The 26,578-nt window shown below is 36.1% G+C and overlaps 1 protein-coding gene across 1 annotated transcript; it reads right to left on the bottom strand.

Annotated features, from left to right (window-relative positions):
* Positions 1 to 14,263: 14,263 nt before the first annotated feature.
* LOC139893219 (pentatricopeptide repeat-containing protein At4g17616) lies at positions 14,264 to 16,655 on the bottom strand. Its single transcript, XM_071876368.1, has one exon. The coding sequence runs from the start codon at positions 16,348 to 16,350 to the stop codon at positions 14,296 to 14,298; it is 2,055 nt and encodes a 684-aa protein (XP_071732469.1). The 5' UTR covers positions 16,351 to 16,655; the 3' UTR covers positions 14,264 to 14,295.
* Between the last annotated feature and the right edge of the window lie 9,923 nt (positions 16,656 to 26,578).

The raw sequence follows: 26,578 nt of genomic DNA, 5'->3' as shown, positions 1-26,578 counted from the left end.
CATTAGTAAGTCTGGACTTTGACCGGGTTTGATTTAAAAACCATTGCTTATCATTGTTGGTTAAAATTTATATGTAAATATTATGTAGTACTAATGGGTTAGTTGTTGTGTGATAGATGTCGGGCTCAAAACTTGTTATCACATTCAGCGACTCCGAACCAGAATCTTCAGATGGTGTTCCAGTCATTAACTTATCCGATAACGAAAATAATATCTTTGGGGAAGACTCACAAATTCCGGATGAACCAACTATAGAGAACCCGGAAAGTGAACCCGAGGAGGAAAGTGAACCCGAAGAGGAAAGTGAACCCGAGGAGGAAAGTGAACCCGAGGAGGAAAGTGAACCCGAGGAAGAAATACAGGAAATTACAAAAGACAAGTTCGAACTAGGAAAGAAACGAAAGGCTAATGAATTAGAAAATTCAAATCCCGAGTTTAGTGAGGATGATGTGGCACCAAATCCACTAGACACTATCACCCCTATTCCCGCTATTCCTATTCGTTCTATCCCGGCATCCAGTTCTTCAGCCCCACAGCCAAAATATAGGGAGACACCGCCAAAATATAGGCAGACAGCCAGGATAAGCGTTAAGCGATTCTTTGAACCTAAACGTCCTAGAAAATAGACCAAACGATGCGCTGCCGTATTAAACCATGGGATCATATAATGTTTTGTATAATATTATTAGTGTGGTTCGCTTAATGTTCGATGTAAGATAAGCATATGTAAAATAGTGAAGTATGAAATGCAATAATTTTCCATGGTTAAGTATTATTTAGATGGTAGTAATTGGTTCTGTACTAAGCTATTAAGTATGGACATTAACGGGTAGGTACTACCCTAGATATAATTATAAAACGCTAATAAGAAGAAAAGGCTTTTATAATAATACCTGGTTCATATTATTAATAAGCTATAATGTACTGTAAATATACACTACATCTATAATATTCCATGTGAATAATTATTTTCTTTTCATTCTTATAGAAGAATATGGCGCGATTGAATCGAATGACGGAACAAGAAGTCGAGGAATTCATCAACCAGCGAGTGAACGACAGAATGTTATGGGTCGAGGCTGCAAGAGCTGCTGCAGTTAACCCAAATCCTCGTGTAGGATGCACCTACAAAACTTTTCAAGATTGCAAGCCCTCATCATTCAGTGGAACAGAAGGACCGATCGGTTTAACCCGGTGGATAGAAAAGATGGAGACTGTGTTTAAAATCAGTGGTTGTGTTGAAAAGGACATGACCAAGTATGCATCGTGCACTTTACAAGATAGTGCACTCACGTGGTGGAAAAATTATGTGAAGGCTGTAGGAGGAGATGTAGCTTATGATACTCCATGGGAAGAATTCAAAATAATGTTAATCAACGAGTATTGTCCAAGGAACGAGGTTAGGAAGTTGGAAGATGAATTACGAAGCCTGAAGGTTGTTGGTACTGAAATCACCAACTACAATCAGCGATTCATGGAATTAGTTTTGCTATGTCCTGAATTGGTTCCAACCGAAGAACGGAAGATTGAAATGTACAAAGATGGTTTGCCCAAAAAGGTCAAGGCAAATGTTACAGCATCGAAACCTAAGACAATTCATGAAGCTATAACCATGGCAAACGAGCTAATGGATCAGGTCATCATGGATAAGAAAGTATCCAATACTGATGTGAAGGTATCAGGTAACAAAAGAAAGTGGAATGGAAATTATGATCGAGGTAACCAACAACAATCTTTTAAGAAACAAGAAATCACGCAAGGTGCGGGTAGTGGTTTAAGCTTTGGTTACAAAGGACAAAATCCTTTATCTAACCGATGCCACAAACATCACTCTGGATACTGTAATGTGGTATGCAACAAATGTAATCGAAAGGGTCATCTTGCTGAAGATTGTAGGGCTCTCGTTACAAATACAAATGGTACCAAGACTCCTGCCACCAATGCAAATAGAACTGCTTTGGCTACCATTACTTGTTATGGGTGTGGAAAACAAGGTCACTATAAGAGCCAGTGCCTGAATCCAGAGAAGAATATCGGACCTGCACGTGGGAGAGCATTTATTATTAATGCTAGAGAGGCATGTGAAGACCCGGAGCTTGTTACGGGTACGTTTACCATTAATAACTTATCAGCATCTATTATATTTGATACTGGTGCCGATAGAAGTTACGTGTGTAGAAATTTTTACACTAAATTGAATTGTTCATCATTGCCTTTAGATGCTAAGTACATGATTGAGTTAGCTAATGGTAAACTAATTAAAGCCGATAAAATTTGTCGTGATTGTGAAATAAATTTAGCTGGTGAAACGTTTAAAATTGACTTAATACCCGTAGAATTAGGAAGTTTTGATGTAATAGTCGGCATGGACTGGATGTCCAAAGTAGGAGCTGAAGTTGTGTGTGCCAAGAAGGCAATTCGCATTCCTTGTAAGGATAAAATGTCGGTGATGATTTATGGAGAGAAGGGTAACTCAAAGCTAAAACTCATTAGCTGTTTGAAAGCCAAGAAGTGTTTAGAAAAGGGATGTTATGCTATTCTAGCACATGTTAATAAAGTCGAAAAGAAAGAAAAAGAGAAGTGCATCAACGACGTGCCTGTGGCAAGAGATTTTCCTGAAGTTTTTCCGGAAGAGTTGCCGGGATTACCTCCATTTAGATCTGTAGAATTTCAAATAGATTTAGTACCAGGAGCTGCACCAGTTGCTCGTGCTCCATATAGACTTGCACCGTCCGAGTTAAAAGAACTTCAGAGTCAGTTAAAAGAATTACTGGATCGTGGATTCATACGACCAAGTACTTCACCGTGGGGAGCTCCGATTCTATTTGTTAAAAAGAAAGATGGATCTTTTAGGATGTGTATAGATTATCGTGAATTAAATAAGTTAACTATCAAGAATCGGTATCCACTACCGAGAATTGACGACTTATTTGATCAACTCCAAGGATCATGTGTGTACTCAAAAATTGACCTAAGATCGGGCTATCATCAATTACGCGTCAAAGAAGAAGATATACCGAAAACTGCTTTTCGGACACGTTACGGTCATTACGAATTTTTGGTCATGCCGTTTGGATTGACGAATGCGCCAGCTGTATTCATGGACCTCATGAATCGAGTTTGTAGTCCATATTTAGATAAGTTTGTTATTGTTTTCATTGATGACATTCTTATCTATTCCAAGAGTGAGCAAGAGCATGAGCAGCATTTAAGGTTAATATTAGAGTTGTTGAGAAAAGAACAGCTATACGCTAAATTTTCTAAGTGTGCTTTCTGGTTGAAAGAAGTGCAATTTCTTGGTCACGTTGTTAGTAGCAAAGGAATTCAGGTTGATCCAGCTAAAATTGAGGCCATTGAAAAATGGGAGACTCCTAAAACACCAATGCAGATACGCCAATTTTTGGGTTTAGCCGGTTATTATAGAAGGTTTATTCAAGATTTTTCCCGAATATCTAAGCCGTTGACAGCATTAACGCAAAAAGGGAAGAAATACGAATGGACCTCGGAGCAGGAGAACGCATTTCAATTACTGAAGAAGAATTTAACTACGGCGCCTATTTTATCGTTACCTGAAGGGAACGATGATTTTGAAATATATTGTGACGCTTCGCGACAAGGTTTTGGTTGTGTTCTTATGCAACGAAAGAAAGTTATTGCATACGCATCCCGACAATTGATGATTCACGAGCGGAATTATACGACGCATGATCTAGAACAGGGAGCAGTCGTGTTTGCGTTGAAGATATGGAGACACTACTTATATGGGGTTAGATGCACTGTGTTTACTGATCATAAAAGTCTTCAACATATTTTTGATCAGAAACAGTTGAACATGAGGCAACGTAGGTGGGTCGAGCTGATAAACGACTATGATTGTGAAATTCGTTATCATCCCGGGAAGGCGAACGTGGTGGCCGATGCTTTAAGCAGAAAGGAACGAGAACCAATTCGAGTTCGAGCGATGAACATAAAAATTCGCATGAATCTCAACTCACAAATCAAAGAGGCTCAACGAGAAGCACTTACTAAAGAAAATATAGGAAATGAAATAATGAAGAAGTATGAGAAGCAACTCGTTATACGGGAAGATGGAACTCGATATTTTGCAAATCGTATTTGGGTACCGAAGTTGGGTGGATTAAGGAAATTGATATTGAACGAGGCACATAAGACAAGATACTCGATACATCCTGGAGTTGGAAAGATGTATCAAGATCTTAAGACGCATTATTGGTGGCCTAATTTAAAGACAGACGTTGCAACATATGTTGGAGAATGTTTAACTTGTTCCAAAGTCAAAGCAGAACACCAGAAGCCGTCAGGGTTACTTCAACAACCAGAAATTCCAGAATGGAAATGGGACGGTATTACCATGGATTTCATCACGAAGTTACCAAAGACTGCCTGGGGATACGACACCATTTGGGTGATTGTTGATCGTCTCACCAAGTCTGCACATTTCTTGCCTATAAAGGAAACGGATAGAATGGAGAAATTATTACGATTATATATAAAGGAAATAGTTTCAAGGCATGGAATACCTATTTCCATTATATCTGATCGTGATAGTAGATTTACATCAAAGTTCTGGCAATCACTACAAGAGGCCCTAGGAACTCGTTTAGATATGAGCACCGCATATCATCCGCAAACTGATGGGCAGAGTGAAAGAACAATTCAGACTCTTGAAGACATGCTCAGGGCATGTGTGATCGATTTTGGAAACGGATGGGATAAGTATTTACCGTTAGCAGAATTCTCGTATAATAATAGTTATCATGCGAGCATTAAAGCTGCACCATTCGAAGCACTGTATGGAAGGAAGTGTAGATCTCCTATCTGTTGGAATAAAGTAGGAGATCGACAATTAACTGGTCCCGAGATCATACACGAAACGACTGAGAAGATAGTACAAATCAAGGAGAGATTGAAAACAGCCCGTAGTCGCCAAAAGAGCTACGCCGATGTCCGAAGGAAACCATTAGAGTTTCAGATCGGTGACATGGTTATGCTAAAGGTGTCACCTTGGAAAGGTGTAATACGTTTTGGAAAAAGGGGTAAACTAAACCCAAGGTATGTAGGCCCGTTCAAAATTATCGAACGCATCGGACCTGTAGCTTATCGACTCGAGTTACCGCAACAACTCGCCGGAGTACATAATACATTTCACGTCTCGAACCTTAAAAAGTGTCTTGCAAAGGAAGACCTCACCATTCCTCTTGAAGAAATTCAAGTTGACGAGAAACTACAATTCATAGAAGAACCAATCGAGATCATGGACCGTGAAGTTAAACGGCTCAAGCAGAGCAACATACCGATCGTTAAAGTTCGTTGGAATGCACGAAAAGGTCCCGAGTTTACTTGGGAGTGAGAGGATCAAATGAAACAAAAGTATCCACACTTGTTTCCCGACGACGCAAAATAGGTACAATTTTAAAATTTCGGGACCAAATTTATTTAACGGGTAGGTACTGTAATGACCCGGACTTTTACGATTGATCTATACTTATAAGATTAATATTTACATAAATTAAACCTTACCAACATGATAAGCAATCCAAATTGTTGAGACTTATGTTTTTGAAAAGAGTTTTACACAACGTTTGACCGTCTAGTTTGACCGATGATATCACGAACTATATAATATATGATAATTATATGTTTGTGTATATATATGTATATATACATATTTAACATAATCTAAGGATGTTTTAATATTTCATTTTGTATTAATAACAATAAGATATATGTATATTTTGAAACTACTAACTTAAGTTTTCAAAACAATAACCATACGTAACGTTCTTTGATATAAATACTTATAACCTATAATGTTTATACATATATCGTATATGTAATGTATTTAATCACTTTTTAAGAACTTAAATACATAAAACAATATAAGTATATTCACAAAAGATAACTATATTTGAATCCTCGTTCCATTTTCACAAGATTTCTATACGTATATCTACGGTATATGTACCCGTAACATACCTAGCTTCTATACGTATTTACTATTAGTATATACACATCAAATCACCACCAACCAGCCCTTGTTCATGCCTTATGTATAAGGTAATTACTTTTGTATGATTGTATGACTAATTACACAAGATTACAACATGTGAACTTGTCCTTGTATACCATAAATCACGCCACCACCACCTTAAATACTTCCATCCATTTTCAATTTTTACCACATTACTTCTCTAGTTAGGAACACATACTTACTAGCTTCATGTATCTCTAAGAACTACAGCAAAAATTCTCTCAAGAATCACCTTAAACACCACCATAACAAGATCAAACAAAAACACTACAAAAATACAACTTTCATTTCAAGTTTATGTCTTAAGTTGCTTCCAATCTTTCATCCAACTCCATCACTCTTTTGGTTCTAGGTTTTTACTCCTCTTTTACAGCAATCTTGTCCAAGTAAATTGAGGTAGTAACTTTGTTCATAACCTTATTCGATTCATATATATATAGTTATCTTATTTTATGGTATACAATTTTAACAACAAGAACATAGTTTGAATGATTTCAAACTTGTTTGCAAACTAAATAGATCCTTCTAACTTAACTTTTAAAATACTTCAAGACCTGTAATATATCATAAATATATGCTAATTTAACAAGGTATAACTTGGTTTTTCAAAGAACACCTTAAAAACTGAATTTACGACGTCGGAGTGCAACCGGGGGCTGTTTTGGGTTGGATAATTAAAAACTATTTTGAACCTTGAATTGGAGGTTTATTTTCTGGAAAAAATGATATTTACTATGAATATGATAACACATAAAAATTTCATGATTTAACTCAAAGTATAAGTATTTTTAGAAAAATAATCATTTAATGTTGTTTGCATAAGGGAAAATGATTAACTTCATAAGTTTCACCAAAGTTTGACCTATGACCTGTGATTTTGAATACAAACTAAGGTATTTACAGTTCATATTCTTAAAGAAGGACTCGATCCAAGGAAGTGGCAAGTTGAACCAACGAAAACGGAGTTGTAACGAAGAAACTATGACTAAAACAAGATCGGATATCCAAAACTAGTTTAGCCACGAAAATAATTGGAGAAAAATTAAATAAATCACGTCTTTCTAAAATAACATGATATTTTATATATATGGACTCATAATTTAATTTTATATATTTCAGGATCACCCGTAAACAATACGAGAAGATTAATCATAAGATCCCATGATTGTACGCAATACGTCTTCTTGACAATATAGGTACCATGGGTCAAGATTAATCCCGACCAATACGAATACGATGGGGGTTTTATTTATTTCGATGGGGGTTTTATTTATTTATTAAACACCTAAATATGAACCATTAAAATTGAATTGCTAACTACGGACTAAGAAGACATTAAAAGTATTATAAGTATATATACGTGACGATTGTTTAAAATGAAAATATATTGATATATTATATATGGATAGGTTCGTGATATCAACCGGAGACCAAGTCAAAATATATATATCTTCAAGGCAAAAGTGAGTATATAGTCCCACTTTTAAACTCTAAATATTTCGGGATGAGAATACATGTATTTTATGTTTTACGATATGGACACAAGTAACTGAAAAATATATTCTACGTTGAGTTGTACCACTGGCATACTTCCCTGTAGCTTGGTAACTACTATTTACAGCGGTATTGTAAACGCGAATCCTGTTGATAGATCTATCGGGCCTGACAACCCCAACCGGACTGGACGACCAGTATTCAACGGTTGCACAGTACTTCGTTTCGGTGACTACACTTGGTACGGTGTAGTAAGATTTCATAATAAAGGGAATATGCGACGTGATTAAATGTTAAGTATGGTTACCAAGTGCTCAACCACTTAGAATATTTTTATTAAAATGTTTACATATGAAATCTTGTGGTCTATATTTATACCGCTGCCGGCATTAAATCTATATCTCACCAACTTTATGTTGACGTTTTAAACATGTCTATTCTCAGGTGATAACTAAAAGCTTCCGCTGCAACATGTTGAATTTAAGCAAGATCATGTGTACGCATATTTGTGTCAAAAACAAAACTGCATATCCGAGGAATTGTAATGTAAAATATGCTAGAAATCGTATTGTTATCATCACATGTAAAGTTTGTAAGTCTAAGATTATCGCTAAACGATAATCATCTTTTTATTGTCTAAAGCTTGTATTAAAATAAGAGTTATGGTTTGTAATGTAAAATAAATGCAGTTGTTCTTTTAAAAATGTCGCATATAGAGGTCAATACCTCGCAATGAAATCATACGTTATCTAACTCGTTCTTATGGTTAAGGACGGGTTATGACACCAGTGGTACAACTCAACGTAGAATATATATTTTTAATCACTTGTGTCCATAACGTAAATCATAAAATGCATGTATTCTCATCCCGAAATATTTAGAGTTTAAAAGTGGGACTATATACTCACTTTTGCCTTGAAGGTAATAAACACGACTTGGTCTCCGATTGATATCACAAACCTAACCATATATATAATATATCAACATATTTTCTTTTCAAGTAATCGTTACACACACATATATATATATATATATATATATATATATATATATATATATATATATATATATATATACTTTTAATACTTTTAATATTTTCTTAGTCCGTAGTTAGCAGTCCGATGTTAGTGGTCCACAATTAATTGCTTAAATAAAATAAATAAAGACCCCATCGTATTCGTATTGATCAGAATTAATCTCGACCCATGGTACCATGTTGTCAAGTGACGTGTTGCGTACATAAAGTACCGTGTTGTCAAATGACGTGTTGCGTACAATCATGAGGTCTTATGATTAATCTTCTCGTGTTGTTTACGGGTGGTCCTGAAATATATAAAATCAAATCATAAGTAAATATATATTAAATATTATGTTAATTAGCCAAGATATGATTAATCCGATTTTGTCATAATATGATATATTACAGGTCTTGAAGTGTTTTTAAAAATCAAATTAGAAGGATCTATTTAGTTTGCGAACAAGTTTGAAATCACTCAAACTATGTTCTTGTTGTTAAAATTTTACAACACAAAATAAGATAGCTATATAAATATGAATCGAATAAGGTTATGAATAAGGTTACTACCTCAAGCTACTTGGACAAAGCTACTGGAAAAGGTAAGAAAAATCTTGGAATCAAAAGAGTGGTGGAGTGGGATTGAAAGATTGGAAGTAATCTCCTTGAAATCGGATGACTATATTAATACGTTCTTGAGTAGGTAAATGAAGAGAGATTAGGGAGTGAATTAACTTGAAAGAAAATTGGAAATGAAATTGTATGTGTGTGTGTGCAAAATAACATGATTATGAAATGGATATATAGGAGATTTAGTTTGTTTTCTTGCACAAAAGTTACACATGAGGTTAAATGGCTGGTTCCCACATGCAACATCATGTCTAGTGGCTGATCATTGAAGTTTATTGTTGGTATATATCAATAGTAAATACGTATAGAAGCTGGGTACGATACGGTTACATATACCCTAGATATACTTGTAGAAATTTTGAGGAATCGGAACGAGAATTCAAATATGAAAGGGTTTATAACTGTAAAAGAGGCTCAAAACTGGGCTTTTATTTTTGGGTCAAACCGGGCCAAAATAAAATTTTAAGACATTTTTAATAAAGCAATGTTAGCCCAAAAAAAAATTTCCAAGCTGACCTGGCAGCTCGACCCCAGCCAGGGGCTCTGCCCCTTGGACCCCGCCAGGGGTTGCCACCCCTTGGACCCCGCTTATCGGGGGCGCTGCCCCCGAACCCCCGTCATAATCAAGATAAGTTCAAACAAGTGTGCACTCCACACTTCCCCAAACTTGATCGATATTTATCAAGATTATTTTGGTTACAAATTAATCCCATTACACTTAAATCATATTGGTGACATAGATCACCAACACATTATAGATTGTAAGTATATATGTCAAAGAACGTTACATATAGTTATCGTTTTGAAAACTTAAGTTAGTGGTCTCAAAGTATACTTATAACTTATTGTTGTTAGTTCACAATGAAATGTTAAACCATCCTTAAATCATGTTAAATATGTATAGATATGTACATCTACATAATCGTATAATTATCGTGTGTTATATAGTTTGTGATATCATCGGTCAAATTGGACGGTCAAACGTTGTGTGAAACTCTTTTCAAAAACATAAGTCTCAACAGTTTGGATTGCTTATCATGTTGGCAAGGTTTATTTTATGTAAATATTAATCTCATAAGTATAAAACGATCGGAAAAATCCGGGTCGTTACACATTAAAGGGTTGTTTCTTTTATGAAAATTGACACTTTTATCGTTGACGAAGAAAAGAAAGGAATAAAAAAAATTAGTTGATTTTTTTGTAAAAAGAATTTTTTTTTCGACATCTTTTGTTAACATTGAAGGATTTGTTCTTTTACGAAAGTTGGTTCTTTTATCATTGGAGACCCAAAAAAAAAAGAAATGACAAAAATACCCCTAATTACTATTGATGAATACTGCAAATGATTTTTTCTATTAGATATATAGATAATGTATATGTATATGTTTCCTAATCCATATGTAAAGCATCTGGTATAGTATACACGTGTGCAAGTATCAAGTATCAAGTATATAAACCACTTAGTGCGCAAATTAATTTTAATTGTAATTATAATAATTTAATTACATAATATGTAAAGTGGATAGGATAAATAATGATAGTTCGGTGGAAAGTGGTGGGTGACTTTTTTGTGGCATGCGTTTATCTTTCAAAATCGTTCTCCTTTTACGGAAACAACCAAGAAAGGTGCTGCTAACATTTAACCTGACCAAAAAATGCTCTAACCTTTTATTTTGTGCTATTTTATAGGGAGTGAGTTGTAATCACTTGCATTCATAAATTTGCTTGAAAACAAAGGGACCAATGAGAACGCGACATGTGGCGCGAAAATCACATGTGATTGAGAAAAAAAAAATTCGAAAATTTTTTTTTTTGAAATTTTTTTTTCGAAATTTTTTTTTCAAAATTTTTTTTTCGATTTTTTTTTTAAAATCATATGTGATTATGCATGTCAATCACATGTGATTGTAAACCCAATCACATGTTATTATGCATGGCAAATCCAATCACATGTGATTGTACAATTCAATCACATGTGATTGTGCAGGTAAATCACATGTGATTGTAAAAAAAAAATTTAAAAACAAATTCGAAAAAAAATTAAATTTTTTTTTTTTAGAAATAAAATTTTTGAATTTTTTTTTCAATCACATTTGATTTTCGCGACACATGTCGCGCTCTCATTGGTCCCTTGAATCTCAACTTAATTTATGGACTCAAATGAATATTCCTCTATACGGAGTATATAATAATAATATATAAAATATAATATAATATTTAATTGTCGCGTTTGCATATATTGTATATAGACATAGTTTAGGGCTCATGATAAATCTAATCTAACTTTTGATAAATCCTATCAAAACCCCCACCTTGCTTATGCATTATTTGTGTATATAGTACATCTTCTTAATGGGGTACTGATGAATTTTTAAATAAATTGATAAAAATATCACTTCCCATAGTTTTTGAATATATAATTCCTTACTCACGGAGAGCTTTGAATTAAGAAGCAAATTATATGGGAAGTCAAAAGTTTTTTAATTTTTGTATGTTAAGAATGTTTTGATTCAATTTTCTTTTTTTCTTTTTAATTTCGAATTTTGATTCAATAATATTTAGAAGTGTTCCTCACTTTAATCACCTTATAAGTGTTGAGTATTTTAATAACTTCCACTACAGTATTAAGTTGAGATATTTTTTTTTGTACAGCATTATCCTTTGACTTCACATAGTCAATAGTGATAATTCCTGTAGAGATTAGTTATCGTACTGTATTATGTCTACGTCGTATATGTCTATTCTTACCATTATACATTGTGCTATAAGCTCTATCAAATCATCTAGGGGAGACTTAACCACCCACGCGTTCATCTCCTACACAGTTATACCCGCCCCCAACTGCGTGCCCAGGAGGAAACTCGTACCAATCTCATACGGAGCATGGACGGTAAAACCCCCTCCTATTTACCCCTCCAACGCGATGTGGGAAAGGTGCCATGTCGTATATGTCTATTCTTACCATTATACATTGTGCTATAAGCTCTATCAAATCATCTAGGGGAGACTTAACCACCCACGCGTTCATCTCCTACACAGTTATACCCGCCCCCAACTGCGTGCCCAGGAGGAAACTCGTACCAATCTCATACGGAGCATGGACGGTAAAACTCCCCTCCTATTTACCCCTCCAACGCGATGTGGGAAAGGTGCCATGGGTGGAATTTCATGGCAATGATGAAATTGTGGGTTAATATGGAGCCAACGGGGGGTCGAACTCCTGATCTCCCCTAAAGGAGTCAGACCACTAACCGCTGGACCACATCGAGATATTAACTCATAACATGATTTTTTATGCTTGAACCACGAAGTAGAAAAAACGGATTGAACTTTAATACCTCCAATACATCTAAAGGATTTATAGAACACTTTTACATTCGATCAACGCTAACGATAAAAACAAGAATGCTAAAGATCATTATCGGTACATTCAGTATCCAGTATAAGTTAATACGTTATGTTTTTTTAGTATGTTTCCAAAGTGATGCATGGTGACGCATTTGTCATTACTTTTTTCCAGTCGTATTAAGACTCCTATTCTACCAAAGAAAAATGTAAAAAATGGAAGCATGTCTGTTTTGACAGTTACCTCTGTTGCTATGTGGGGAACAAAAGCCTTAAATTGAGGTATTAGACTTGTCATCTAATCAACTAGCATAATCCCTAAAAACCTGCAAGAAGTAAAGACTAATCATGCATCCTTAAAGAAAAGAAAAATGTTAAACGTAGCCCTAATTTTATTACATTTATATAACACAATCCTGATATGAATAACATTAATCCCCAAATTATATAAGGAAAGTCGATTTAAAAAAAGAAATATTTATACTTTATAATTAATTAACCAGAGTTTTTAAACCTAAATTTGGTAAGCTTAAAGGTAGCTCTAAGGACTACATTTAACATTGTCCTAAACAAAAATATAGTACTAGTATTAACAGGACCGCTTAACCCGGCCGGTTTGGGTTAGTCACATTTTAAGTTCAACGATTCTGTTTGAAGATGTCACCTATAACTTATTTATATCCGTATCTTTATTTATTTATACAGACAGTCTTTTGGTGGGACATAATATATATTGATAGCAATGTTAGATGAACAACAAGGATACATTTTTACATAAATATTGCTAGCTAGGCTCAACTAGTTCAACTTGAGTCGCCACACGTTTTAAAACCAGGTTACGATATCGTGTTAACTAATAGAAGAAAATATTATAATTATTGAGACAAGATGTAGATGCAGCATTGAGCATTGCAGCTCAAACCATTTAAGTTGTATCCTATTCGGGTTACCCGGGAAAGGCGAGTAATCCGACCTCATACTCTATTGTACGCAGCCCATCAGGAATACTCCCTAGCTGTTTCCAACCCTTCCCTGGCCACCCCAAGATTCTAACCTGAGACCTTTTACAAGGATGTCAAGGGCCCCAACCACTAAGCTACCTTGGGGTGGTTAGCTGATACCATTCAACTCCAATGCAATTTGATGATGTCATTTATGATGATAATATACGAAGATCCTCACTTCCCAAAGCACTCGATCAGTTCGGTTGTACAACAAATTGATTTAAGGTTCCATCTTTAGTCTTATGTCTTCCCCGAAGCCATTAAAAAGGAACGAGTATGACAACTTGCCACATGTTTCTGACCAACAGTATCAAAATTTAGAGGTGGCAAGGTAGGTAGGTCGGGAGTTAACTAACAGGTGAATGAGGGTTTAAGTTTGAAATTAGCCATTTTAAGTACAGATTGAAATGTGCCAGGACGGACCACACTTGTTTGTTCATTTTCATGATATATTAAGGAAAATATTATTATTACAGTACTAATCAAAATATCAGATTAAGGGGATGTTTATTTCTGAATTTGACACTGTTTCTATTTGACTCTTATTCTGGAGGGGTGTCTGATTCCATGTCTCCTGAAAACAGACCAATTTTCAGATTAAGTGACAAAGAAACAAGAATTCTACTTACTGAATTAAGAGTGTACAGAAACAGACCATTAAGTGATAAGTAAACGGACCCTAAAACTATTTAGAAGATTGTATGCTTTATAAACAACCGGCCGTTGAATAAGTAGATATCAAAGTTAAAACGACCTCAGTCAATGCCAGTCAACTTTCTAAAAGCTTTCACATGTTCAAGCCTTTTGCTTTGAGTTTCTGTTCTAGCATCTGATGCTTTCAGTTTTACATACAAATCTTTGTGCAATTTCAAAAACTCACTTTTATACAACCCGATATCAACGTACATACCATTCTTCTTCATGCAACCAATAACCTCCATCACCCTCTCAAAGTAACCTCCTTTCAAGAAATTAAGAATCAAAACCTCATACAAATCTCTGTTAACTGATAAATTTCCTTCATCAAAACTCCTCCATATATCACCCCATAAATGAGTGATTTCACGATACATATCTAAAGAAGAATACCCCATCACCATGTATATGTAAGTTGTTGCATTAGGATAAACCTTCATTCGTTGCATACTTTCATATGCCTTCAATGCATCATCAATCATCTCAGCCTTCATAAAGAAGTAAATCGAAGAGTTAAATTCATAAATTGAACAATTTGTATCCTTTTCTTTCATTTCTTGAACCAAACATGTAATCAAATTTGATTTTTCACTCAAAACAGGCTCATCTTCTAGAATTTTCATTTTATCAGGTATTATTATACCGGCTTTCTTGATTTGTTTAAGTAATGCCTCTGCTTCCCTATGCTTATTACCTTTATAATAAGCTGATAAAAGTGATGCGTACGACTCGAATTCGAGAGAGTTACCCTCTCGTTCGATATCTTCGATGATGTCATGGGCGGTTTCCAACCACCCAACGTGAATACAAGCATTAATAACGTCAGATATCAAATCCCTTATTTGAATTTGGCACAAAAGCTTAACAAGATCACTAATCCTACCTTCCCGTTTATACCCTACAATGAGCTTTGCTATGGTTTTGTTAGAAAAAACAAGCTTTCTGTTTATATGCATAACAAGACCTTCGTTTCTTTCTAGCTTCATTAAGAAATTTTCTTGTAAAACGTGAGGTAAAACCTGTAATTTCAAACCTTTTCTGAGATTTTGAGATCCGAGCGAGATGACGAAAGGCTTATGAGGGCCTTTACAAGTTCCACTGAAAGTACTCATATCTGATATGAGTTTGCAGGCAGCATCAAAATCGTTAAATTTAAAATGTAAGCTCATAAGACAGTCGTAAAACTGGAAATAATGATGACCCAAAGAACCTGCAACCTGGTCAACACAATGTTTAAATTTCTTTAATTCATCTCTTTGACCATTATATGCATGGATCCGGGCAATCGTTATGATGGTGTACGCATCACCAACTACCCCAATTTGTGCCATCAATTCTATTATTTGTTGAGCCTTGAACAAATAGTTATAACGTGAACAAGAATCGAGGATGAGGTTAAATATTGTTATATTGGGTTTGATTGTAGACCTGTTAAAAGCCTTATGCTGAAAATGATCACAAATTTGAATCAATATATTTGATGCAAGATACGTACCAATCTCGGTTTTGACCATATGAAGAATCAACGGTCCCAATAAGTTAACTGGTGGGACGTTATCTTTCTCGATCATTATCCTAAGAATTGTGGATGCGGGAACGGGCATCTGTGTTCTTGCTAACGAGAGTGAGACGTTGTACAACAGGTCAAACTGAAGCAAGTTTGACTTTTTCTTGGGTAGAGATTGTATAACATCACACGCTCTCTGAAGCAATTTCGGTTCACGTGTGTAAGAAAATTCTGCTATGAACATACTCAGTAAATGAATATCGGGTAAACCATAAAGTTTTTTATAATCCATGTATGTTTCCCATGCTTCGTTGATTTGATGATTCTGTATATAACTTTCAAGATTCTTGAGCAAGATTTCATGATATGATCCTCCCCAAGATAAGCTTCTTGGTGTCGGGTTATTGCAGAAATATCTGAGATGAAAATTCATAGGCTTTTTACTGGCTGAAACAAGAACCCTTATGGAATTATAGCCAACAAATTCACTCCAACAAAATCGTCTAGTGTCTAGGTGTATTTGATTTGGAGCCAGATGAATGAGACTTGAGCTACTGCAGATTAAGAAGCGATCGAAAAGGGTGGTTCGGACCAGTGACCATGCCATTTAAAATATACGTTCAGAACTCAACTCCCTAGCTCCTTCCAGAAGGAAGTATACGTCTCTGAAGAACGACTAGCAAATATGACAGTATCAGTATCAGAGTTAAAGACGGTTATTAGTTTTTACTTGCATTATACACAGCAATTAAGAACATCATGCAACATCCATTTTGAAGATTCTTACTTGCCTACTGACGCAGTTACAGATTCTCAATAATAAGTCACCTATTTTTCCTAGTGTTTATAACGGGTAACTATACAATAACAATACCATTAACCATGTATTAAAGCTTCCAGTTAAAAAATGCAAATTTCGAACACGCATATCATCAAACACCTTGTGTGCTTTCTTCAAATCTCTCCGATTCAACATCAATTGACACAACAAAATGTCCCATCAGACATACATAAGGAAAAATGGAATCGAAAGTCGAAATTTCTAAGTTAATAATCAGTGTAGAAATTAGGGTATTAGAGGCTGAAAGGAACCTAATTTTGATATCAAAGATTGCCGGGAACGAACATGGATGTGGAAGTGAAGAATTTGTTTTAGGAATTTAGGATATTGTTGCAATTAGGCTTCTAAGAAAGAACAAAATAGAGCTTTTAATGTAAAAGACCTTAGCTCACGTCGATACTTCACAGAAGATCCATGGTACCGCGCTAAACAGTTTCACGTAGATGACATTTGATTTCGGCCAGGGGTGTAATCTTTTTTGTTGTGATGTTTGTTTGCACTTGTTTGTTAATTTTTTTTTTTTTTTTTTTTTTTTTGTTAAGGTGGAGTTATGAGTCACTGACAGGGTCTGTATTGAGATAGCACCCGCCCGATCATATCTATAGCACGTGTAGGGAGGGAACCACATTGGAAAAACCTCCTTGAGAATCAAACATCTTGATCTTTCGCATCCACTGAATACCCGGATAATCAGGTACCACTAAGTGATCGCGGCAATATACAAGTGGTACTTGTTTGTTATCGTTTATGTTTCTTTATGTGGTGTTAGGTTGTGTTTTTTTGTTGGTTTATTCTTTGCGGATTTCTTTAGGTAGGTCTTATGTGGTGGCTGTTTTGTTTTGTTTTGACACAAGAGATGGTTCGTAATCTCTCGTTTTTGGTTTGATTTCTGGCTCTCTTCTTGCTTCTTCCACTTTGTGCTTGCCGATTCATATAGTTTGTTTTATTGTCTGGTTGGTTTTGGTTGTGCATTTCCGTTGTTTTTACGCTGAGCATTTTTTTTTCTTTCTTTTCTTGCTTGTATGTCCTAGGCCTTCATCGATTTGATTAAGTGTCCTTCATGTTATATAATTTGTTTTTTCGCAAAAGAAAAAACAAACGCTTCATAGAACAAGACTAACGGATTTCAGTCAATAACTGCATATTAGTCTGAAACTCAAGCTACCATTTATAGATCTATCATTTGATTTTTGTTATATACTCAAAACAAAAATATGGTGCCTTTCTTTGCCGTCAGTTGTGGTGGCTTCGCCAATTTATTGATCGTGGTTGCCTTTTGTTTGGCGAGGATGGGGTAACAATAGGTATGCTTTTGGTCGTCGGTATGTTGCTTGTAGCTGTGATTTTATTGTTGTGATCCTTTTTCGGTCTCGTCTCATGGATTGAACCAAACGACGATCTTCCTATTAGAGATTTGGTTTTTGAGCCAGATGATGTGGCTGGTTATTTGGGTTGGTTTCTTTCGACGGCTTGTGGAGATTTATGGCAGGCGTTGTTTGTTCTGATTGACGGGGGATTTTGTGTTCTTTGGCGTTCTGACAAAGGCTAGATGTGTTCGTTGACAATGGTTTGGTCATACCGGTACTTTGGGTTCTTGTTAATGTTGCCTAGATCGTTGTTTAACTTGTTTTGTTAGTTTTAGTACCACCCTTTTGGTGGTTAATTTTAGATTTGTTAACCTGTTTCTTTGTTTTCCTATACGTTGTTTTTTTTGGACAGCTGTTAGGATCACCAATGGAGGATTTTCCTATATGTTGTAGGTGTTGAATATGTTTACACTTTGGTTATTGTTGTATTGGTTTGTACTTCGTCGATCTTTAGATCCGTTAATTTATAGAAAACACAAAGAGGAAAAAAAAAAAAAAAAGTATATCCTGCTCCATTACTTTTACGTATCCCGGTATAATTTTATTTTCCAAAACATAATTAACTGACACTTTAGTAACATCATTACATACACCTTGTGTTGCAACTCAACACCCAAAAGGCCATTAACATGCCTAGAATGTTAATAACTTACATGTACGCAGACTCTGTGTTAAGTTTATTATAAGGTAAGTCTTAACTTATACATCGTGGTAATACAATTCAATTATCCTTGGAGTGAAAAATCATAGGGAGTAAAATTGATCGATCCATCAATTATGTCGAATCAACTAATGCTTCTGCAGAATTCAATCCAACATCAATAGTCATCGCCTCATCTGATTGCTTTGATTCAGTTCTAAAAATGCAAAAAGGTATTAAATTTCAGTTTCTATTTTCAATCAAATCGATTTAGCCAAATAATACTAATGCTTATTCCATTTTAATCTTTGGCAAGTTTCCTTGATTTCGTTTTAGCTATTATTAAACCATTTGTAATACATGTACAATTTGTTGTTGCAAATCATCGCATCTTCTTGTTCTGTTCCTTTTCGTTTCAAATTCACAGAGTCCAATTGATCCCTGTTTCTATTTCTGATCGATCTGTGTCTCTCCTGATCCCTGCAAATCCAATCAATCGGTTTCATCCAAAAAAAAAAAAAAAAAAAAGAAATCTTCATCATCAATCGTTGCTACCGTTCTTCAATTCATAATATCAAAAAAAAAAAAAAAAAAAAAGAGAAGCCACAAAAACAATCGTACCTTCTTTTCTCAATCATCCTGCAAAATCAAATCGATCTCGACTCCCTGCTGCTCTGATCGATTCGTTCAAAAAAAAGGAGAAATTAATTGTTGCTGCTGTTTAATCTTGTTTCCCGATTCACGAATTAAAAAAAAAAAGAGAGAGAATAAAAGAATTCCATCGCCACTTTCTGCTGCCGCATCCAAGAAAATATTTTGTCATCGCTCTACACAAAACAAATTATTGGTATTGGTAGTATGACGGTATACAAAATTGATAAGCTTGTTATTGCTCTCTCCTCCATGTCTGTTCATCTTCTTCTTGGTTAGAAACCCTAATCTAAACATTCTGCTTTCGATTTTTTGATTCTAATTTCTGTTTTTGTTTTCTTCTTCTACGTGCTATTCTATTTGAAATACTCTTTTATCATGTCAAACATACCGACATCCCCTTTTACACCAAAAGCATCGAACAACCAATCCCAGTCGAAACAATCTTTCTTTGCTGATAACAAGCATATCCGATATCAGCCTATCAATCAGGGTATTTGGGTTAAAATTGATCATAATAAGCAAAACTCACCTTCAAAAAACCCTAACCCTAATTACAATAACCAGCAGAATCCAACCCACCTTGTCCGATCCAAATCTGGTCTCAATCATCACTCGACAAGGTTAAACTCATCCTACAATCTATTATACAACAACTTCAAAATACGGGAATCAGCCACCAACCTTATCAATCGTTATGGCAAGCCTTTTCCAGATGCGAATAATTCTAAAACAAATCAATTGCCAAAACCGATCGACAAGTCTAGAATTACTTCATACCTCTTCCACAACTTTCCCGAACACTGGTGTTCAACGGACTTATGGGATGTTTTCAAAAAATATGGCAATATCCACGAGGTTTACATCCCCAGGAAGACCTTAAAAAACGGAAGGAAGTTTGGTTTTGTTAGATTCTTAGACGTTCCAGATTACCACAAAGATTCTCTTGCGAGGAGACTAAGTCTCATTGTTGCGGGTGACAATTTACTCAAAGTATACAAGGCCCGTGATCCCGAAGGAAAGAAACAAGCTCCACAGCCTAACAATGCAAAATCGGGTTCTAGGAACAATGTTAAGGTTGCATTTAACTCACCTGTAGACGAAAGGAATTTCAAAGAAGTGGTCCTAAACAAGCAGGCTACAAACTACGGCATCCCCTCGATTAAGGTAAATTCTAATGATGATCTTATCCAAATACTTGGTCAAGCGGTTATTGCCAAAGTTAAAGATCTTGAATTCCTTGAATATTTTAATGAAATATGTGAAAGTGAAAACCTTGGTGGGTTTACTATCAAATACCTGGGCGGGCATGATCTAATGCTTATATTTGAGGAACCCAACCCGGCCCTAGACTTGATTAACAATTCGGAACACCCATTATGGAAATGGCTTGAAGATATAAACCCATGGGATCCCGAAATTTACAAAACCTCTGGTAGACTTGTTTATGTTAACATATTCGGGGTACCTATTACTTGTTGGTTAGAATCCACATTCATTGACATAGCAAAAAATTGGGGCGAGGTAATTGAAACGTTTAATTGCTCTATAACCAATGAGAACAACCAAGATTTATCGCATGGCTCGGTAATTATCAAAACAAACAATTTCTCACCGATAAACGGCCAAGTTATTATCAACCCCGGTGACGTCAATCAATCTAAGGCTTACATCATTGAAGTTCAAAACTTTTCTATGTTTAACACTTATGGTGATATCGATAATTCGCCGAATTGGGATGATGAAATTCTTTCGGACGATCACATTTCTGACGAAGAGTCCCACTTGGATTGTGAAAATCGAGTTGAAGGAAACGCTGAAAAGACCACCCGTAACAACAACCACGATCCCACGCCTCCTCACCAAACCTCCTCTAATTCCTCTAAACGAATGGATACTCGTCCCTTTAATAATAATGCCGATAACCAATCTCTCCAATCTCCTAGCATATCGAAACCCATCAACCACTTTGACACCACAAACCCTCACACCCATAATCCTTCCAATCCCGAAACTGTTTTAAATAATACTAGCTCTACAAAAGAAACTAGCCCATCGAATGAAACTGATCCAATTGAACCACCTCCTATTCCTGATTTTAATACAGCAAGGCCATATAATACCACCTCATATCAACCAAAACCAAAAACCATCCCTTTGGAGTCCACTGTAATCACGCAACCCATTACCACCAATACCCCCCCAAGCTCACCAAGAGAGGATACCCTTGCAATCCCGCAGCCTAACACTGTTATTAACGGCCCATCGAATCATGTAAATGATACCCCTGTTACACCTAGCCACATCTCGGGTAAATCTAATATGGACAGCTCACCTCAACACATTCTAACAAATGATTTATGCTCACCAATAGTGACACAAGAACATGCAGATTCTGTTCCCGAAACCCTCCCTCACCATACCACAAACGACACCCCCTGTACTACCCCTTTAAACCCTCAATCCAACTCTCCATTAAATTTTATGCCTGCCCCTAACGCTACACAACAAACAAATTCCGATCCTTTCAACCTCGAACCTTTACTTTATACGGGTAAAGAAATTTCTAAAAAGAGAAAAATTTCTAGCACCATCGCCAAACCTATCATTAAGTCAAAAAACACCTCTCAAAACCCAGATTTTAAAAGACCTAGATCCAATATGCTTTACATCAAACATCTAGCTAGAAGTGGCCAAAAGCTTAGAATCTCTCAACTGGCTAAACGTTGTAAGTCCTCGTCTAACGGTGGTGGTAGCACATCCTACTTCTCGAAGGGATCTCATATGGACATGGTACATAACAAAAAGACTAAAAAGACAGGTTCTACCTCTAGCAAAAGCTTGGATACGTTCGAATTCGGGAAAAGCATCGGGATTCGTCGCAACAACCCATGAATCCACCTCCGTCACATCGATTCTGTAAGTTTTTTTCTCATGTGTACGATTTCTCTTAATATTCGGGGTATTGGACAAACGGGTAAAATAAGCTGGCTTAAACGTATTTGCTATAAAGAAAAACCATCAATTCTAGGCCTCCAGGAAACCAAATGCGGCCAAACACGTGACAACACCATTGAATCTTTCTGGGGTAATTCTGATTTTAAATTCGTCCAAAAGGATTCGGATGGTGCTTCCGGAGGTATCCTAACTATTTGGGATACTAATATCTTTTCGTTCAACTATGCTATTGAGGGTGAATTCTTTCTTGCAATTTGTGGCACGTGGGCGGGTCATGACTCTGAAATTGCCTTCATTAATGTTTATGGCCCCCATTCCCATTCAAAAAAACTTAGACTTTGGAGCGAACTCTCATCCCTTACTAACTCCCTTAATATCCCACACATTGTTTTTGGTGACTTTAACGAAGTAAGAAACAAAACAGAACGCATGAACACAGAGTATAATCAAAATTGGGCAGATAATTTTAATAACTTTATAAATAACTCTGGATTAATTGATCTTCCTTTAGGCGGTAAAAGGTTTACAAGGATTTGTGAAAAAACAATGAAGTTTAGTAAACTTGACCGTTTCCTCATTTCCGATGGCATCTTCACTATCTGGCCCAACACATCCTCCAAAACTCTTGATCGGGACCTTTCTGACCACTGTCCCATTATCCTAAGAAATAACCTCCTCGATTCTGGCCCTAAGCCAATACGTGTCTTTGACACATGGCTAGATTTAAAAGATGCCGACACCATCATAGAAAAGGCTTGGTTGATCCCAATTAGTGGGAATAGGCCTGACTGCATTTTCCGTAACAAACTAAAAAACGTTAAATTAGAACTTAAAAAACATAGTAATCAACTTGATAACTTAGACTCCCAAATACGTGATCATCTTACTGAATGTAATAATTGGGAACAAACCGCCGAAACTAGACCTTTATCCGAAACTGAAAAACAAAAATGGATCGATGAAAAAATGCATCACATCGTCAAAGAAAAAAAGAAAACAAACATGCTTAAACAAAAATCTAGAATCAAATGGGCGCTTGAGGGTGATGAAAATTCGAAATACTTTCATAACTATATCAAAAGAAGAACAAGTAAAAACAACATCCACGGGCTTTCAATTAATGGTACATGGACTGAAGATCCTAATCTAATAAAACAAGAAGCATATTCCTATTTTAACAACATCTTCCGATCCAAACACTTACGTGACGAATGCCCTTTCGATCATGTTTCACATCTTGAATACATTTCTTCCTTGGACAATCAACTCCTAGAAGCTAAATTTAACGAAAAAGAAATATGGGAAGCCATATGTAATTGCGATAGCTCTAAAGCTCCTGGGCCGGACGGTTTCAACATGAGATTCTTTAAAAAACATTGGGAACTGATCAAAACCGACCTCATTAAATCTCTAGATTGGTTCTGGGAAAACTCAGAAATCTCCAAAGGATGTAATGCATCTTTCTTCACATTAGTCCCGAAAAAACCCAACCCAATCGGATTAAATGAATATCGCCCAATCTGTCTAATAGGTAGCTACTATAAAATTCTCACCAAAATACTCTCCAATCGCCTTGCCATGGTCATTCATAAAATCATTGGTAGTGAACAAACAGCTTTCCTCAAAGGTCGAAATATCCTAGATAGTGTCCTAATTGCAAACGAAATAATTGATGAATTAAAACGTAAAAAACAAAAAGGTTTAATCTTTAAAGTTGACTTCGAAAAGGCATTTGACTGCATTGAGTGGGACTTTCTATTTAAAACCATGCACTTCATGGGTTTTGGTCCAAAATGGATTGGTTTCATTCGGGCATGCCTTTGGTCATCATCTATTTCTGTACTAATCAATGGCTCTCCCACCAAAGAATTTTCCCCTGAAAGGGGAATTCGACAAGGTGACCCCATTTCGCCATTCCTGTTCATCATTGTTGCTGAAGGTCTTAACATACTTGTCAAAAGAGCATTAGCCAATGGTCATTTGCAAGGATTAAAGATCGGACATGACAATCTCAATATTACACACCTCCAATATGCTGATGATACAATCTTCTTCGGCGAATGGAATAAAAGAAACGCCAAATATATCTCCAAACTACTAAAATGTTTTGAAAATATTTCAGGCCTCAAAGTTAACTTCCGTAAAAGCAAACTTTACGGTATAGGTACATCTACGACCGAAACCGAACAAATGGCTTGCTACATGAACTGCTCTGCGGGTCATACCCCGTTCTCCTATCTTGGACTTCCTATTGGTGTACCCACATCTCACGCCTCCTCGTGGCAGCCGATCGTTGAGAAATTCGACAAAAGGCTTTCAGATTGGGCTGCTAAATCTATTTCTTTCGGAGGTCGACTTACGACCATCAAATCAATTCTTAGTAGTATCCCATTATACTACTTCTCCTTATTTCATGCACCATCCGCTATCCTTAAGGTACTTGAATCTAAAAGACGGAAATTCTTCTGGGGAGGATCTTCAAACGATAATAAAATTAATTGGATCAAATGGGACCAAATAATTTTGCCATACGATTGTGGGGGTTTAAACGTGGGGTCCCTCTTTGCTAAAAACATATCATTACTTTGTAAATGGTGGTGGCGTTTTAAAAACGAAGATAATGCATTATGGGTAAAAATAATCAAAAGCATTTATGGGCCGGGGGGAGGGTTGGATACTAACTTTTTATGCAGGAACATTTCAGGTCGCACCATTTGGAAAGAGATTATTAAAGCTGGAAAAGTTGCTGACAATATAGGCACAACCTTCACATCCTCGATTTCAAAGCGCATAGGAAATGGCACATCAATAAGCTTCTGGCATGATATATGGATCGGATCTGAGTGCTTAAAAGATACATTTCATAGACTATTCCTGTTGGAATCCCGCAAAGAAGCAACTGTTGCTGATAGAATAATGAACGTTAACTCTACCTCGATCGGTAACTGGGATTGGTCCCGCCCTCCTAGTGGTCGTGCAAAGGATTATCTCACGGAGCTCAACAACCTAATAACATCTGTTATTATTTCAGATCGCCCCGACTCATGGAAATGTTCCCTTGACACATCCGGCATCTACACTTCAGCAGCACTGTCAAATCTGATCAATAAGCTTAAATACGGCACAAACTCTAGAAACCTTTCACTACCTCAAAACAAATTCGTTCCACAAAAGATATTCATTTTCTCATGGAGGGCCGTTCAACAAAAAATCCCGGTTAGAAGCGAACTCGATAAAAAAGGAATTGACCTTCACACCATCTTATGTCCCTTATGTGAGCACCAAATTGAAACCATTGATCACGCGTTGTTAAATTGTCAAAAAGTATCTTCAATATGGATACAATTTCTCGATTGGTGGAATCAAAACAACATAAGTATCTCTAACATCAATGATGCCATCATCTCGGATCAAGGCATATCACATAATTCCATTGGTTCTTCAATATGGCAAGCTGCTAAATGGATTGCGTGCTACATTATTTGGAAACATAGGAACTTAAAGATTTTTTCCGGAAAAATATGGAACCCCGCTGTGATAATCTCCGAGATCCAATCTCAAAGCTTTAGCTGGATCTCAAATCGTTCACGGAAGAAAACACCTATCGATTGGCATCAATGGCTACTCAACCCGTCATTTTACGTGTCACCTCCTTCAAACCGCATAGGCGTCGGTTAACATAACTTAATTCAAATCGGGATGGTTTCGTTATTCTATATAGCCTATGTGGGTTAGATTAAATGGGTTGGTTGTGTGTCAACTTTGTAGTCGCTTGATCGGCACGGTTGTCCCCTCCTTCCCCGCTTGTTGTTCTTTTACGCAAGTTCGTCCCTCGTAGTGTTATCTAGTCTACGTCTCCCCCGATCATAAGTTCAGATAATTATTCCATATTTTCTCAGCTGATCCGTTTCGTTTATAGCATTGTATAAAAGCATATAGGGACTTGTATTGTAATATTCCATATAATAATAATAATATTTTTGCTTTTCAAAAAAAAAAAAAAACTTATACATCGTGGTGATCGAGATAGAAAATGCATTCATCGAAAGCCGCTAGTTTCCATTTTCACTCCATATCAATCGTAACGAAACATATTTTAATCCGAAAAAACTTATTTTTCAAACAGACATATTACTGCGTGACTTGAAAATATGAGATGGATGAGAAGGGCTTCTCTTCTCCACCGAAACCCATTCACCAGTGCGTACCAGTTCATAGCACTTCTTGAAAAGTGGAAAATAATGGATCTTTAACAAGTGCCCTAGAATGAATTTCAAACAGCTAACAAAAGAATAAATAAATAAAAATATGATTTTATAAATTTAAAAAGTACTGATAATACAATGTCATTGTTACAACACTACTGTTTACCCAGAAT

The sequence above is a fragment of the Rutidosis leptorrhynchoides genome, chromosome 2 (genome assembly GCF_046630445.1).
Source record: "Rutidosis leptorrhynchoides isolate AG116_Rl617_1_P2 chromosome 2, CSIRO_AGI_Rlap_v1, whole genome shotgun sequence".
Taxonomy (NCBI): Eukaryota; Viridiplantae; Streptophyta; class Magnoliopsida; order Asterales; family Asteraceae; genus Rutidosis; species Rutidosis leptorrhynchoides.
The sequence above is the reverse complement of the archived record's forward strand: the minus strand, read 5'-3'. Positions and strand labels throughout refer to the sequence as shown.

What these genes read in the sequence shown, in the direction of transcription:
- LOC139893219 (XM_071876368.1), bottom strand. Translation starts at nt 16,350, where the DNA reads ATGGCATGGTCACTGGTCCGAACCACCCTTTTCGATCGCTTCTTAATC.